This window comes from Monodelphis domestica, chromosome 1 (assembly GCF_027887165.1).
Source record: "Monodelphis domestica isolate mMonDom1 chromosome 1, mMonDom1.pri, whole genome shotgun sequence".
Lineage (NCBI taxonomy): Eukaryota > Metazoa > Chordata > Mammalia > Didelphimorphia > Didelphidae > Monodelphis > Monodelphis domestica.
The window spans coordinates 331,369,506-331,387,550 of NC_077227.1; the positions used below are offsets into that span (position 1 = coordinate 331,369,506).

Genomic DNA, 18,045 nt, shown 5'->3' on the forward strand with positions numbered 1-18,045 from the left:
CTTCTGAAGGTCTGAAGTCTTTCTTCCAATAAATTTCCATTATTATGTATGTATGGATCTTTCCTCATACAGCTTTGTATCTGCTCCTTACTCTTAGAAATATCAATGTGTGAGGGTAGCAATATAATAGTGATGAAATAAAAACTGCTGTGTCCTAAATCCTACAGCCAAGCCTCACTTATAAGCAAACTCCTTTACAAAGGAAGTGTTGTCTATTCCTACTTCTATGTTCCCTGACTATACTGGGTACCTGTTCCCCTAAGGGATGGCCATTCCTTCAAACTAGAATAGTAATAAGGTTCCCATCTTCTATTTCAAATGTAAAGTTCCTCTACAATGTGAGAACTTTTCTGCCCTTTTTCACCACTGTTTCGCTCATTAGGGTAAAACTCTTCTTCTCTTCTAGACCCATGTCTTATTCCCTCCTATTCTATCTACATCCCTTTTGCTGGGAGAGTATAGGAATTACCTTTATAAAGTTCACTGTTCTTCTTTGAATTTGGTATCTCTTGTTCCCCTCTGTTCCCCACATCCCCTCTTGCCATTTATGCAACCTCCCACTCTACAACTGTATTCTGCAAAAGATAAAGATTCACCTGTAGGAAGGTCAATCCGTGGTGCTTCAGTTGACCTCTTCTACCCGATTCTTTATGTTCCTGTAAGTCTTTTCCTCGTGTCCCTTTTTTATCCTTTTATGATTTCTTAGGTCAGTCTTTCAAACCTGTCATAACAAATCTATAAAAATAATTTTGCCAAAATTTCCTCCACTTTGATGTTTTTATGTTCCAAATCTAGGCCTTTGTCTTTCACTTCTTTTGAGATATGCTTCATGTATTCAAATTGTTTCTAATCCATTCATTAAAAACAATTCTCACTGAGAGTTCTATCTGAGCTACATTCATTACTAATTTTTTCTCTTATGGATTTTACTTCTTTTTAAAATGATTCTGGAGTTTCTTGTTTCAAGTTCTCTTAGGGATCTATAGATCCCATTGGTTTACTTTCCTTTATAGGATATTAAAAGGAATGTCTCAGATTCCTCTCATCTGAGGAGATAAAAGATTTGCTGGCCTGAGTACCTTCCCTAAGTAACCTCTGGGTGAGCAAGAACAAGCCCAGGTAGATTTTAGGATCTTTCCCTTCAGGCCTGGCCCAATCATTTATGTTGGCACCCTTTCTCTGTCTTGCTCCACTCTCATTACCTTTATATGATTAAGTCAAGTCAGGAATTGCCACTTCTTGAAGGGTAAAAGGCAAGAATGATCTCTATTCTAGTTGGCCTCTGAACAAGTTTGCTCGTGTTCCTGTTATGGATTCACAGAAAGGAAGCTTGTGAATGAGAACCATTGAGTAAACACTCTACTACCAAATTAGGAATTCATGAAGGATTTGCTTTATCAGGAATTCTTTCTTCTACAGATATATAATTATAATTTCTATTACAAAACTCACTGAGGAATGAGGTGTGAAGATATTTGACACAGCTGTGCTGGAGCCAGATTGTACTTGCTACTGAGAACCAATTGATAAATTTTCAGAGCATGATTATTTATTTACACCCTGGAAATTAGGAAACTCTACAAATCAGATTAATTTATGGTTTTGTTGGATGTGTACACATAAGTAAATACTGGAGAAAATATTATATAGATGAAACATAAAACTGCATCCTATATTTTCAGAGAGCTTGTTGTTAAACATTTACCAGCAAATCACTGATGTTTCAAGAAGGTGACTCATTCATGATCTGCCTGGTCATATAACACAAAAGTGATAGTTTGATAAATTTTTAGGATTGTTTTTCTGATTTCCTCTTTAAAATTCTGATTAGAGCTATTTCCAAATCATCTATTTCAGGCAATCTTCTAATATGTAAAGTGTCTTCAGTATAATTTTATTCTTAATATATGTCCCTAACCTAGAGTAAAGTGGGCCTCAAGTTTGCTTCATCATTGATACTTTATTTTTATAATAACATTCTTTATTAATTTATTATCAGTCAAATCTCATTATCATTGACATTAGGTAGTGGGTAGTAATACTATGTAACCTGGAATTTCTTTTGTGCCTATGTCAAAGTCTACTTTTCCCAGTGTCAGTTCTAATGGTTATATATGAGCAAAATGTTCTAGAAAGCAAAATTCTATGAAGCTCTAAAGAAATTGGTTTTATTTTTGTTCTCATGAAATATAATCATTTGTAAGATTCATTTTTACCTGATAAAATATACAAAAGTATTCCAAATATAAAGAAACTATATAAACTTCAGTGTTTGAAAAAGGAAAAGACATTTTGATATGACTATGAAATATATATTTTTCAACTGTTGAAATTTCTATGTTAATATTATTTTTAATTCTTCTTTTTTCTCAAAAATTTCTTTATTCCACCAAAAATACAATGTAACACTTCCTTTAGTTCTGGTGCCAAAGTGCAAGATTTTTTTAAAAAACAACTATAATAGCAGGGAGTTAAGAATATATACTATATATACACATACACATATTTTTATATGTTACTGTTATTAACCAAATTTTACTATGATTTTGAAAAATCAGTACTAATAGTGAATAGGATGCATGATTTTTAAAGTTTATTTTGTGTTGGGGGAGGGGGATATTTTTAGCAAAAAAGAAAAATTCTCAATTGGCAAAAATTATGTCTCACATAAAAATAATGGGATTAGAGGTCCTTGTTCTTGGGAACAACCCCTATCACCCCCCTCTTTTTTTAGTGAAAACCCACATAATACACATTTTTGAAAGCTTTCAGAATACGTTCTTACACAATGGACCACCAACTATTCAAAATGAGTTTAGGTATATCAAGGAAATAATACATATTTTTAAATGGTCTAAATAGATATTAAAGAAAGCTGCTCCCATTTTGTCTTGTATAGCTTTCTGAAAGATCCCATGGTGAGCAAAATCTCTTACCATATTATAAACTATAAATTGTGATTGAAAATAAAATTGTTAATGAAGAAAATGACATTTCTAAAACCAACAATGAAAGTAACTGTACTCTTGAAATACTTCTGTGACACTGAATGTGAAAGCCTCAAAACATTATTCATAAACATTATGAATTTTATTATGTATACAGAAAAACAAATGGAAGTTTGGTTTCTTTCAATCTAAAGTTTTCTTGACCTGGTGAATGATGTTAAATCTCTCTCCTTGGAACTCTAAAGTAGCTGCTGCCACTGCGCCATCTCAGATGAAACTTATTTGAGTGATGAATAGTTGAATATCAGATTATCTTAAATAGTCTGCACTATTTCAGAGAAAAGATAAGCTACTGAGGAAAATGGATATTTAGATGTGACAAACCAAAGCACTGATTTGCATACAGAAGAATTTGGTTAAACTTTCTCAACTTAGTTATTTAAACCAATTTCAAGCTTCTAATATCAAATATCTGAATTGCTCTCCCTCTTTAGAAGCATTTATTTAATTCTATTCTGTCCCTTATGCCTTTACTATTGCTTTAAATTCTTTAATTTATTATAGTTAAGACACAAAATCCAGCTATTATACTAAAATTTAAATTATATAAAAATGTTTTTAACTTACTTTGTATGTAAAATAGTTGTGTGCATATTGATAAGCACAGTTAAGAACAACTGTGTAAATTCCCTGTATAGTTATGAATTAATTTCAAACTTTAAATATCTACTCTACTATAGTATTCTTGGATTATCTTAAACTAAATCTGTCACACTAAAATTTAAAATATTTTAAAAGAAATAGTCCTCTAACTCCTCCTTTCTCTCTTTTTATAACCACACCTAAATTTTTCCACTCACTGTTGTAGTCGCTGCTGTTAATCAGTGCTTGAGATATGCTTTGATGTAGTGATCCTCAGAACATCATGATCATTTCCTAACAGCAAAATGAACAAGACAAGGGAGAAGAACAGTGGGAAGAAGGAAGATGGCAACAAGATGTAAAGTGGGAATGCTTACCTTCCTTACCTTTATTCTCCATTGCAAGTGTAAATATAAGTATTATGTAAAAGTACAACAAGATTCAGAAATGAATGAGTGATTGACTATGAATGAAAGGGAAAAGTAACAATCATGTCTTCCCACAAAACATGTGAATGGATAAATCATTTATTTAACCATAAGAACATGTATGGAGTCTTATGTAGATTTTGCTTGTATCATAGCCCTGTGGCATGCTTTTTGAGGTAACTTAAATGGCTGGTGTTATTTAAAGTAATAATTCAAAGTAATGAAAAATATGCTGATAGAATACATAAGCTGGTAAAGAAGAGTTAAAGAAGATTCAACTTCCTCAAGTATAAAATAAAGTATCTACCCTATCTAAAACAAATGGCTATTGTGAGGATTAGATGAGATTGCACAGGAAAGCATTTTGAAAATTACAAAATGCCATAAATATTTAGTATTTTCACTAAGAAAACTCATGGTAAGCAATTTTAGCATAAAAAGTTAATATTCTCACATAAACAGATGCTTTCAATAATTGTCCATGATAAGAAAGTCCAAGTGGCATATAAGGAAGAAAAGGAAGTTTGTTTTTAACTTACGAGTTTGAGCTCCCTCCAATATACTTCTAGTTGAGATTTCCATATCTTCAACCCCTGATTCTATGTTTTCTTCTACTTCTTTCTTTCGCTTCTAATATAAAAAAAAAAACCATATTGGTTTGACATAGGCAAATAGACAAATTTGCCACATAATAGTAATATAAATAGTACATGTAGCCTATTGAAATCATATTAATCACACCTCTAGCTACTTAGACCATCGTCTCTTCAGTGTAAGAAAAAAAGTCAACTCAGCATTTATATATCAGAACCATTCATTCGTTATTTTAAATACTTACTAAGGATAAAGGATTGTGCTACCATGCAAAACCAATAGAATACAAATATATATTATAACATATATAAAATATCAATATTTTAAATTGAGGTTCAGAAAAGGAATGTGACACTCTAGATAACACAATTGACTATGTACATACATCTCTTTTAAAATACTGAACTATAAAGTCGTTATTTTTACTGTTAATTTTTTGTTAATCTTCACAACTGAAGGAGAAAATTACTTTTCATACAAAAATATTACACCCTAGCATTCTATCAATAATAAAATATTAATGATTCTCAAACAGAATTAATGGAAAAATTCTTATCAAGTAATAGTCATTTGTAAAGTGTCTACTATGTGCATCAGACATCAGAACTAGTACTGGAGATAAAAAGAAAGGCAAAAACTAGATTTTTGCTGTCGAGGAGTTCACATTCTAAAAAAAGGGACGTGTGCAAAGAACTAAGAAAAAACAAGATATTTTACTGAGTAGATGGAAGGCAATCTCTGAGGGAAGGCATTGTATTTGAGAGGACTTAGATAAGCCTCCAAAAGGAAACTTTTAGTATGTATTTATTACAAAGGACTATCAGTAGAGCTGGAATAACAGGGTTTATTAACATTTTCCTCACAGAATAATTTAATGGTTCATTTAGGTTTAGAGGTACAGGCCTGCTCCTAAATTCTCAAAATGGGTTTGAACTTTAAATCTTTTCTTATCTTCTATTTTTTCTTCCAGTTGATTTGTATAGTCAGCAACTAATTTAGACATTCTGTTTCATTATTTTCTATTCCTATTCCTGCTATACTTGTATCACTTGGTTCATTTAATGTCTTACATTTATTCATTTTGAATTATAAGTATGAGAATCCCAGAAGTTCCAAAAACCATTTAGTTTTGGTATTTCTCAATGTGAATTTTAAAATTTAAATGTCCGAAATTCCAAATTTTATGCACAAGTCATCCCCTGGTTTTCATAGCAATCTTGTCCATTTACATCATTTGGTAAATAATTCAAAACACACAAAATCTCACTATCCTAGAGTATAACAAATGTCCTCATTTATATTTTCTAGCAATTAACATTAAGTTAAACTTTATCTGAATCTTTTTTTTTTTTTGCTTCAGGCCATTTTTGTACAGCGATAAAAAAAAGTCTAACACCTGCTGACAGCACATTGTTATTTTTCCTAATGGCAACCATGGGTTCTATTCCAAAGAGAACTACATGGGAAAGCTGAACTCTATTCAAGCCACATTATCTTAAAACCTCCAAAAGGACAACTGTTATTATCTGGTGTATTATAATTAATCCAACTGTTTCAAAAGGTAGCTATAGAAAGATTAAAATATACAAGTGTGTGTGTGTATATGTGTGTATATGTGTGTGTGTGTGTGTGTGTAATGTTCCAAATGTTCCAAAAGAATATAAATGACAAAATACAAAAATAACAACTTGACTAAACCTTAAGAAACTTCAAGTGGCATTCACTTAACAGCTCAGTATACAGAGGTATTACTTTACTAAAATAGCTTTAAGAGTGGTTAGAACTTCACATAACTGATGAGAGAAGGGGAGAGTGCCTTACATCTTTCTTTTTCCAAAGTGTTGCTTCATGATTACCATCTAAACCCTGCTGGGCTGAACAGATTGGTTCGATAATTACATACAATAACTGCAGTGGGCAGGTAACCCTCAGCTGGCACAGGGCAGCTCCCCTGTGAGAACTTCCATATGCAAACTGCACTGATGGAGTGCATTAGGTACATCTTTCCTGCCGGTGCACAGGCCTGATTAACGCCAGCCAAGACTCCAAGGTTAGCATGTCAGCAGATTTGTGATGCATTAGGCAGGAATAAACACAGACACTTTTGTTCATTCTGATCAAAATTAAGGAGGAATATTTCAGCACTGTATTGCTTTCCACACAAGACAGAATACATTTCTCCAGGTTGTAGCAGGGCAAAATTTTAAATACTCATCATCAAAAAACATTATGCAATAAATTCTACCCAATTGCATAATACCCCTATCTTGTTTCAAGTTTATTTAATAAAAATGTAGCTTTATTCATCATAATGCAGTTGAATAACATGGTAATGGAAATCAGAAATATTTTATCCAACAAAGGAAATACATGTATTTTGAGCTATATATGTTAAGTAAAATGCAATGAATTATATTAATTTACATTTCAGGTCCATAATTTATTTCCAACTTTTTCTAAAATTGCAAGAAGTTTGGACTATTGATTTCTCTGAGCAAAGTCTAAAAAAAGATGCTTGCAAATTTAATACCAGTAGTATGATCAGCAAACAGAATCAAATACTGGCTAAACATGCACATGAGTACAATGCCAAATAAGGATTCTTTAATTTATCATTTCTTCTGATGGCCCATTACTTTTCAATCAGTCGTCAGCTAGTAAGTAGTGTGCTTTTCTTTGAACAGGAAAAGAAACAGGTATTTGGAGGTTTAAATGTCTTTTATGAGGACATGATTAAAGTCTGATGAGGTCAGACTCAGTCTATTTATTTGCTCTTTTATGTTAGAAAAAAAAGGTTAAAAATATTATTACAGACACTAAAGAAAAAAATCTTAAATGTAAGTGATGAAAAATATCAACACCCATATTTTAAAAATGTTTTACCACTCCTGAAATTACAAATGAAGAAGTTTTAGAATAACTGTTTGGACATCCTCTATCATACAACATTCTGGTGAAATATCAAATTGTGCTGAACTTTATAAAATCCAGTTAAATTTGCAGTTGCCCACTTCTAATGTGGAAATAGGAATGCAAATTAGGTGTATTTATTAGTATATCTTACTAAAAGCGTGAACAACTGACTGAAAGAAGAGTTAAATACAGAAAGAGTTGCTTTTAACTAAAAAGAACAAAGATCCTCATATGTAAAAGAATAGGCAGGGTACTCATTTATTTGTTTCCAAAATTCTACATTATAGAGCAACAGATCATTATTGGGCTGTCTCAATAATGTTTATGGACTTCTGATAAGACATAAGAAAGGAAATGGGAAGATATCTCATAAAATCTGAGGAAAAAATATTTTAACTGGGGAAAAATATATAAAAATTGTTTAAAATGGAGAGGGGAGTCAGGAAAAGATGCATTTAAAAGAGAAAAAAACAATCTATAATAGAATCAAGTTGAAAAGAGCTTTTAAAATTTTACAAAAATGAAGATTAAAAATGAGTGCTTAAAGTTACTTAATACAAAGAATAATTGCTAACAAAATACACAGTAACATCACTCCTTCATTATCTACTACATCAGGGAATAATTCTTAATTTTTCTTCCTGTCCTTGAACTGAGAGCGTGTGCTTAGGACTGTTAATGATTTTGTGAACTGAGGGGAAACTAGTCTTAACATCAAATAAAAACAAACAAACAAACAAACACAAGAGTAATATCCCCCTACCACTGATTTATGTATTTTCTTTTTTTTTTTAACCTCAAATTTTCAGATGTATTTCAGCAGGTACTAAACCTAATTATTAGTTCCAAATACAAAAAAAGAAAAGGTGCATAATTAGCTTTGGTTTTTTGCATCTGTATGTGTAAGTTTGAGCCTTTTAAATTCACTGTACAAATGCAAACTGATATTCTGCAATTAAGTGAAAATTCTTATACTCTGAATTCATACATACTCATCTATAATGGAGATAAAAACAGAGTTATTCCATTTCTCCTACAAAAACATTAAGAAGACGGTAGATAAAAGTAGAATCCCATTTTTAGAGTCCAGGAAACTACAGTTCAAGGAAATAAACAATTTGATTGTTGGAACAACTAGAAGTGAAAAACTAGAATCCAGAGCTTAGTTTTCTTTCTATTAGACTATGCTGCCTCCCTGTGTAGATTTTTACTATTTCTTTAAAAATACATTTCATAATTTTATTATTTAACAAACTGCTGGTAGCACAATTGGTTATGGAATTATACTATATATATATATATATATATATATATATATATATATATATAGTTATTTTGAGGAACAGAATAAACTCAGAAGATATAGCCTAGTCCCTCAAAACTTACATAGTATTTAATTGGACATTATGTTATTGCAGGTATATTTTAAGAAAGTGTCATAAAGGCATAATTAAGAGAAGAAATGAAAAAGGGGCTAATGGGACTAGGAGATGACTATGTAAAGTAAAGAATAAATGAAGCAAGAGAATAATCTAAAGATATTTTCATTGAAAAGATTTGTTCTTTTAAATGATTTTTGTTAGAAAGGACCAAAATAAGAAAGAGACATTTTTTTCATCAATAACACATACACCTTATACCAGAGAAATATTTTTAGATCAATAATATCCATCAATAGAAAAGTATTATCTCAATGAAGAGCTCTGGCTATGAGCCCTGAGGACTTGGTCCAAAACCTGCCTGATACTATTTGTTTGCTTTGGGCAAGTCATTTAAGTTCCTTCAACCTTAGTTTTCTCAACTGTAAAATGAGAGTATTGGACTCAGCCTCTGAGGCCCTTCCAAGTTCTGGTTCCAGAGCAATCTTGTACTATGACATTAAAACACAAATGGAAACCCACATAGGAAGCTTTGAAATAAGATAATATTTCTTCAAGAAAATAACATGGATCTTAAGGATCATCTAATCCTATCTCTTTATTTTAGAGATGAGGAAACTAAGGCCCTGAGAAAGATGGTTACTTGAATGAATTCATACCAAATGTCCCAAACGTTTTACTGCAATTTTAAGCCCTATATACTTTGGAGATACCCTGTGAGGTCTCCTGTATCCAAGTCCAGAGTCTTTTTCACTAGATCATGCACATTCGTAAACTTCATTTCAGTAAGTCAATATGCAGTTTTCTTTTTATGTTCTACATTCATTAATTCAATAAAAATTTGAACACCATTTATTATATGTAGAAGTGAATGTAAGTTTCACAAAGGCTTATTCAGGACAAGCAAAACTTTCTGCCATTCCTATGCCATTGGATGATACTCAAGTAAATCTACCCAATATGGAATTGCACTTTAAAGTGAAGATCCAATTTGTTTAATATAGTATTAAATGGTCAATTCTAGATTTTTCAGGAGTCTTTTTTGTCAGCTTTTCACTTAAAGTTCTCTTTACTGCTCTGTCTTTTAGACAATTTTACTGCTTCCTACCTCAACAAGAAATTAGGAGAAAGAAGTTGTAAAATTCAAATTATTCTGTCTTTCTTATTAATAATTCTTACAAAAGCCTGATGGTAGAATATAGAGAAAATATTTAAACTGAAGGTTTTGAACTATATATGAATTTCAATCATTTGTGCTCCTTTCATTGCCCTATCTAGAAACATCATCAAATAATTTTTTATTGAAATAAGTGTGAATTAAAAACATAGGCCTATAACATGTAGACTCTGCCAGAATATTATCATGGGAAAACTCCCTACTGGCTGCCAGCCAGGTAATGTTGTTCCATAGGCATGAAAATACTTTTGGGCAAATGTAAGCTACCCTGAATTCACAGCACAGCATAATTTGTCTAATGATGTCGTTAAGTGGTTTATCACCAAACAGTTATGTTACTTCAAGTTTCCTTTAATTCTGTGTCCCACTGACATGATGCTACTGACAGAAAACAAGGAAGTGGTTTGTTTGGGGGGGGGGGTGGCAGGGATAATGAGTAGTTTTAGACATGTTGAGTTTAAGATGATTATGAGACATGTGGGAAGTGTCTTAACAGGCAATTGGTGAAAGGGCAGATCTTAGGAAAGAGGCTATGGCTGACATTGATGTAGAATCTATGTGCATAGAGACAACATTGAACACCAGGGAGCTAACAAGATCAATGGGAGTATGGAATTAGAGAAAAGAGAGGCAGTATTGAGTAGTACACATAGAAATGGATTTCAAGTCAGGAAGACTAGGGTTCAAGTCCTACTTTAGATACTGTTATAATCCAGGGCAAAGCATTTAACCACTCAGTCTCCGTTCTATCTCCAAAATGAAAGAGGTAGATTCAATGGCCTCTAATGTCCTGTCTAGTTCTAAATCTCTGAACCCACAGGAAAAAAGCCTTAGCATGAGGGCCACAATCTGGGCCTAATACATGACTGATTGTACAGGAAAGAAGAATAAAGAGTAATGGTCATAGAGATAGGGGAATCAGGAAATAGCTGTGTCATGAACACCCAGAACACCCAGAAGTTTCCAAAAAGAGGAGAGAAAGGTCTAAAAAGAAAGAGGTATTGGGGGAGGGAGCAATTAAGATAACATATAACTTTAGAGAGTGGTGATGAGGCCAGAAGCCAAACTGCAAGATCTAGAGCAGTGAATGAAAAAGAAGTGAAAGCAATGAGTGCAAACAGCTTTTTTCAAGGAGTTGGACTTTGAAAAGAAATCAAATATGGGTTGGGAAGAGCTGAATATGTTCGTGGGTAACAGGAAATACTTTGGAAATTTTAAATTATGAAGAATTTAATGATTATAGAGAAAGGGGACATGATTAAGTGAGCAATCTGCTAGAGGAGATATAAGAAGAAGGATCCAAGATTATAAATAAAGAGGTTGATCTTATGAAAAAGGGTCATCTTCTCAGAGACTAGAGTAAAGGTGAAAATGGGAGATGTTAAAGAACACGGGGTGGTGGAGTAAGGAAGAAGGTATTCAAGAGTAATAGCCTTTATTTTCTCAATAAAACATGAGGGAAGGTCCTCTATTAAAAAGATGGGGGGAAAGGCAAGGGGGAGAGGAGAGGTGGCTCAGTGGATTGAGAGCCAGGCCTAGAGACAGGAGGTCCTAGGTTCAAATCTGGCCTCAGACACTTCCCAGCTGTGTGACCCTGGGCAAGTCACTTGACCCCCATTGCCTAGCCCTTACCAATTGGTTCCAAGGCAGAAGGCAAGAATTAGAGAGAGAGAGAGAGAGAGAGAGAGAGAGAGAGAGAGAGAGAGAGAGAGAGAGAGAATTTTTTTAAAAAGAGGAAGAAAATCAAATTAATGGTGAAGAAATAAAAGTATTAGAAAATATTATTCAATAACATGCCAACAAAACTGAAAATAACTAAACAATTATTCACTTTTTTAAAAATTGGAAATAGATGATTTAAAAATGAATCAGAATTTTTAAGACCATTATCAAACTACCCTATTGAGGAGGAAAAACAGAAGATCAAGTACATTTATGTTACAGATTATCACTAGGCCCTTTCTTAAGAAACAACAAATGTGAAAAATTCAAAACAATGAGAAGAATTTTACCTGAAAAAATGCAGAAGAAGGAAAGTAGAATCAGATTAATAAACAACAAAATAAAATGAATCTATGCAGATACACCAAAATGTCCAAAAGAATCATGCAAACAAGGTCATATAAGATCAGCTATGTAAATGCCAATGGATACTGGCGGGGTTGTGAATTGATCCAACCATTCTGGAGGGCAATTCGGAACTATGTCCAAAGGGCGCTAAAAGACTGTCTGCCCTTTGATCCAGCCATGCCATTGCTGGGTTTGTACCCCAAAGAGATAATAAGGAAAAAGACTAGTACAAAAATATTTATAGCCGCTCTCTTTGTGGTGGCAAAAAAAAACTGGAAATGAGGGGATGCCCTTCAATTGGGGAATGGCTGAACAAATTGTGGTATATGTTGGTGATGGAATACTATTATGCTCAAAGGAATAATAAATTGAAGCACTTCCATATGAACTGGAATGACCTCCCAGGAATTGATGCAGTGTGAAAGGAGGAGAACCAGGAGAACATTGTACACAGAGACAGATACCCTTGTGGGTACAATCAAATGTAATGGGCTTCTCTACTAGCAGCAATGCAATGATCCAGGACAATGAGAAAGACTGCTATCCACATCCAGAGAAAGAACTGTGGGTATAGAAACACAGAAGAAAAACACCTGCTTGATCACATGGGTTGATGGGGATATGATTGAGGATATGGACTCTAAATGATCACCCTAGTACAAATATCAACAAATATGGAAATAGGTCTTGATCAAGGACACATATAAAACCCAGTGGAACTATGTGTCAGCTATGGAAGGGGGATGGAGGGAGAGGAGGGAAAGAAAATGAATCTGGTAACCATGGAAAAATAGTCTAAATTAATTAATTAAATAAAATTTTCTGGATTAAAAAAATAAAATGTTCATAGTAAATAATCAATCAAACAAACAACTCAATAAATGCCAATGGGAGCATAATCTAGAGTGAAATTAAAAACTGAAAAATATTTGAAGTTTAGAGACATGTAAGGCCACTAACAAATCTTGATTTGTTTCAATTTGCATGCTAACTTTACTTATTTTCTAATGCCCTTGTTTATATATTTAAATACTTGTATTTGTCGATGAAAGATAAAGTAAGATTCATATCATAAAACAGCTACTTGAGAATCTTTTCTAATATTCATCCACTACAAATAACCAACCAGAGTTAATGGACTCACAATGAGAATAAAGTAATTTGTAATAATGAAATTTATGAGTAAAAATTTCCACTATAATTATTTATATCTCAATTCAACAAGCACTTAAGTGCTTAGTACATATGCTAAAATATGTGAATACAAACATAAAGACTTAACAGTTCCTACCTTTGAGGATATTATATACCCATATATAGGTCATATCAAAATTTACATCAGAAAATTTAGTTTTAACATTTCTATAGTCTATGGTCATTTGAAATTATTTCATTTCTTAATTTCCTTTCTGACATAGCAAAAGCCATCATCAATTAGTACCTGAAGTGATCATACTTTTGTGACATTGTTAACTCTTCATTAATGAGACATGATATTACAAGTACCAAGAAAGTCACAAAATAACCAAAATTCCACTAGCAAATTGGAAGAATACAGATTGTTGCTAAGGAGGTTCCTTGAGGGTCAAGGTAGTCTAACTTCTTTCCCAGCCCCAGCAGCATTTGTGTAATGTAAAGGTCTCTCAATGGACAAGCTTATGACTAAAAGTAAATATATTTTCCTAATTTGGGTTGTATTCTCTTCTATATGAATTAACAGGGAACCATTTCTTCGATCTATTTTTTTCCTCATGAAACCCTGCATATTTGTATTTTAATGATACAATCTCAAGCTTTAGCAGTGTTGGGATATTTCAGTGACCATACTGAAAAGTAAGGTAAAAGGATGACTGGATTATGCTTATGAATGTCATTAAAAATCTATATTACCTCTCCTAGGAAATTTGAAACACTATGAGCTCCTCAGAGGAAAGATGCTGTATAAATGCATAATAATAATTAATTGGCTGTGTGGCCCTAGGCAAGTCACTTAACCTCTCGAGTTTTAGCTTCCTCATGTGTGAAATGATTTATCTCAAAGATGCTGTAAAGAATAAATAACCTTAAAGTACTTGACAAAATATACAGCATTACACAAATGCTCAGCAATAATGTAAAGTTGAGAGGGTCAACATCCTATTACCAACTCCCTTACACTATCAAGCTCCTTAGGGAGTCTATACAGATTTTAAAAGGGAAAAAAGAAAAAACTACAAAGCTTTGAAAGCTATAAAAATGGAAATTGAGAAAGCTAATATTTCTAAAAATAAACATATATAAAACCAAAGTTTCTACATGGACTAGCTGGCATTTAATTTGTTTCAAGTAATAAGAGCTAACATCAATGTGCTCTTTAAAGTTTGTATAGTACTTTGTTTGCTTCTAACAATAACGCTGTGGGATTATGGACTCAACCCAAGAAAGGGTAAGTGACTTGTCCAAGGTCATACAGCTAGTTAAATGTCCCAAACTTAAGCCTTTCTGACACAAAAAGTCAAGCAACCTATCAATTATGCCATCTAGCTGTCTCAAAGTCATTTTTTACAAAATACATCCCCAGGTTAAGAGTTGGTGTGTCTAAATCTACACAGACGTGTGTACAAGTGTGTGTGTGTATGCACGCGTGCACACACACACGCACACGCACACCAGCACACCAGAGTATCTACCTAACTTCTTACAGGGCTATTGCAAGGATCAAATGAGATAATAATTATAAAGTGTCTTTAGCAGTGCTCACAGCATGGTAAGAGCTATGTGAATGTTAAATTATTATATACAACAATAATAAAGAGAATGAAGATAATAGTTAATATTTATATAGTGATTACTATGTGCCACATGCATTCATTACAAACAGTATTTTATTTGACCCTCACAACAAACCTGGCAGGTAGGTGGTTTTATCATCTCTATTTTACAGATGAGGAAAACAGCAGAAGTTGCTACTTTCCCAAGGTCAAAGAGAGAACAAATCTGAACTCAGTTTTCCCCACCTGAGGTCTGGCACTATGCCACCTAGCTGCCTAATGGAAATGATATTAGTAATATATCTGAACGCTTCCTCCTAGGCAAGTTAGGCTGGCTCTTAGCACTCAAGACCTTCAAGACTTATAACTCATCCAAATAAAGGCTCAAACTCTTGACATCACTTCCTCATTAAATGAGTACAAAAGAGAACTGCTAGATAGTGGGTTAAGTGGAAAGTAGAGTAAGAGCTAGGCTTATAGATGGGTAGTTCTGCATTCAAATCTGGCCTAAGACTCCTCCTAGCTATGTGGTCCTGTCATTTAATTCCAATTGCTTGGCCTTTACCACTCTTCTGCCTTGAAACCAATACACAGTATTGATTCCAAGATGGAAGGTACGGTCTTTTTTTATTTTTTTATGACTGTAAAAGCAGCTGAAAGGAGCTCCAGGGGAACTCTGGTGCTTATATAGTGGATCACAATAACCAGCTCAGGCAAGGAAATTCCATTCAGTTGAATCAATTTAAGGGATCCTAAATACAGACCTTTATTGAAGATACTTCTACTACAGCTAAGTAAATTTCCTTTCCTGTTTCATTTTTTTTCTAATATTAAACCTAAAATACCAGAGTAATGCCATAAATCAGACTCAACCCAGAATGCTATCAAAGGTTTTTATGGTTTGTTTGTTTTCAGAAGGGCCTGGGCTTCCATGGACTTGGAGTGGGAATCAAATATGTACTTCTTATATGGAGTAACTTCTGTCTATACCTCATCCACATGTCCCTATGACTCAAGTATTATCATTAAATGAGAATAAAAGCTCAGAAACCCATCACCCCTACCTGAACTCTTATTCTTATACTCAGCCCTAGTCCTCCATAATCCCTACCCTTCTCTGATCTCATGTTCCAATGTGCTCTCTTAAACCTCTCCTCGTGCCTTAAAACTCTCATTCTAAATCTCTTCACCTCACATTCTTTCAATCCTCTTGTGCTAATGAAATCTTGACACTTCATTCTTAGCCATCTTTCTCTACTATGAGGCAGTTCATCTCTCATGCCAATGGAAAAAAAATGCAGCAAAAGGAAGAGTTGGCATATTCTTTGCTGCTCACAGCTACTTCTAAGACCATCCCTTTCCCACTATCATTCAGCAATTCTTTAAGTTGTGCACTATCTGTATCACTATATCTACATTTTTGTTGAAGTTATCTGCTGATTTCAGACTACTTTCTCTCCTTTTTGAGTTGAAAATCCAACTCAGTGAAGTCATCTTCTTGAACTAAAACTCTGCACTTTTATTCAATGTATGTACTAGATGATGTCCTTTCAAACCTTCTTGCCTACCAGTTAACTAACTTTCTGAACTCTCATAACATATACATCTTAGTCACATCCAGAGATGGTTACCAATTATATCTCACAATCATACCTGAGTTTATCACCATAGTCTTTACCTGAAATTCCTTCCCTGATCATAACTTCCAGGCTTTAGCTCTCTTCATCTGCCTCATTCGCTTTCTTTCTTTCATTCTGTATGGTAAAGCTAATAATCTCTTTTGAATGATCATGGGTCTCAAGGAAAAAAATCCCAGAGTTAGGGGGGAGGGGTGTGTATTTAAATGAAGGCAATGTCTTCCATTCAGACAGACAGAATTTTATTGGGGGGAGGGGGGCAGGGAGCATGATTGATTAGGCTCTACACAGGAAATCCTACATGACTAGTAAAAAACTTATTTGTGTACATATCACTCTATATCTCTCTGAGGCCGATAGCTAACAGAACACTAAAAAATATTATGTGGTCACATCTGAAAGTAAATCTCTTATCAAACAATCAATCAATAAACATTTGTTAAACATTTACTATGTACCCAAGCATTATACCGGGAATAAAGAATACAAATAAAAAGATTTAAATAAACTTTATTCTCAATGAGCTTTTATTCTATTAGGGGGTGAGGAACACACACACACACACACACACACACACACACACACACACACATTTACAAAGAACAAATAAAAATAAATGCCAAGATGTTAGAGAAAAGCACTAAAAGTTGGAGGTAAAAACTTCATATCAAAAAGAAGGGTTGGAGTTCCTTCTCAATGAAAGAGAGGAATTCTGAGGGAGAAGGGCAAAGAGAATACATTTCAGAAATGGAGGGCAGACAATGAAAAGGCAGTTTGACTTTATCATTAGGGCATTTGAAGAAGAAAATTTTATAACATGGCCAGAGAGATAGAGTGGAACCAAGTTATGAAAAGATTTAAATGAAAAATAAGAGTTCTTATTTTATCCAAGAATACATAGGGTGCCCCTGGAATTTATTTAATAAGGGAGTGAAATGAATCCATATTTAGAGAAAATTACTTTGGAAGTTATATAGAGGAGAGATTTGAGAGAGTAGAGATCTAAGGCAGGAGATTCAATTAGAAAATCATTGCAATAGTCCAGGCAAGAGGTGCTTTGAACCATTGCAATGGTTGTATGAATATAAATAATGGGTTGGATACAAGAGATGTAGAGATAAAAATGGTAATGATGTTTGCTAACTGACTAGATATGCAGTTTGAAAGTGAGTAGTAAAGGATAACACCAAGATTACAAACTAGGACAACTGTAGTAATGGGGGGTTCCTATATGACAGAAAGATGCTGATCTTGTATTTGAGATGTCTCAGACAATCAAGTTTGAAGGGGTAACTAGATAGCACAATGGATGCAGCACAAGGCCTTGAGTTGGAAAGATTTGACTTCAGACACTTCAAATCTGTGTTACCCTGGACAAGTCACTTAACCCTAATTGCTTAACTCTAAACCTAAACACTCTTGGAACTGAAATGTAGTATCAATTCTAAAACAGACAATGACAGGTTTGTTTTGTTTTTTTTTTAATCAAGTTTGAAATGTCTGGTAA

General features: G+C 33.5%; 1 protein-coding gene across 10 annotated transcripts in view; it reads right to left on the reverse strand.

The window, feature by feature from the left end:
* VRK1 (VRK serine/threonine kinase 1) overlaps positions 1-18,045 on the reverse strand; it is a 118,012-nt gene that overhangs the window by 6,712 nt on the left and 93,255 nt on the right. For 4 of the 10 annotated variants that reach the window (XM_007473609.3, XM_056811301.1, XM_007473611.3 and 1 more), the window contains 3 exons: positions 4,558-4,648; positions 3,809-3,884; positions 3,069-3,276 (listed from right to left, as the gene is read on the reverse strand). In XM_007473609.3, coding sequence (XP_007473671.1) covers positions 3,826-3,884; positions 4,558-4,648 — 150 coding nt within the window. In that variant the 3' untranslated portion in view covers positions 3,069-3,276; positions 3,809-3,825. Of the gene's footprint in view, positions 1-3,068; positions 3,301-3,808; positions 3,885-4,557; positions 4,649-18,045 lie in introns of those variants that run through there. The other 6 variants (XM_007473614.3, XM_056811304.1, XM_007473613.3 and 3 more) reach the window with 5 other exon arrangements.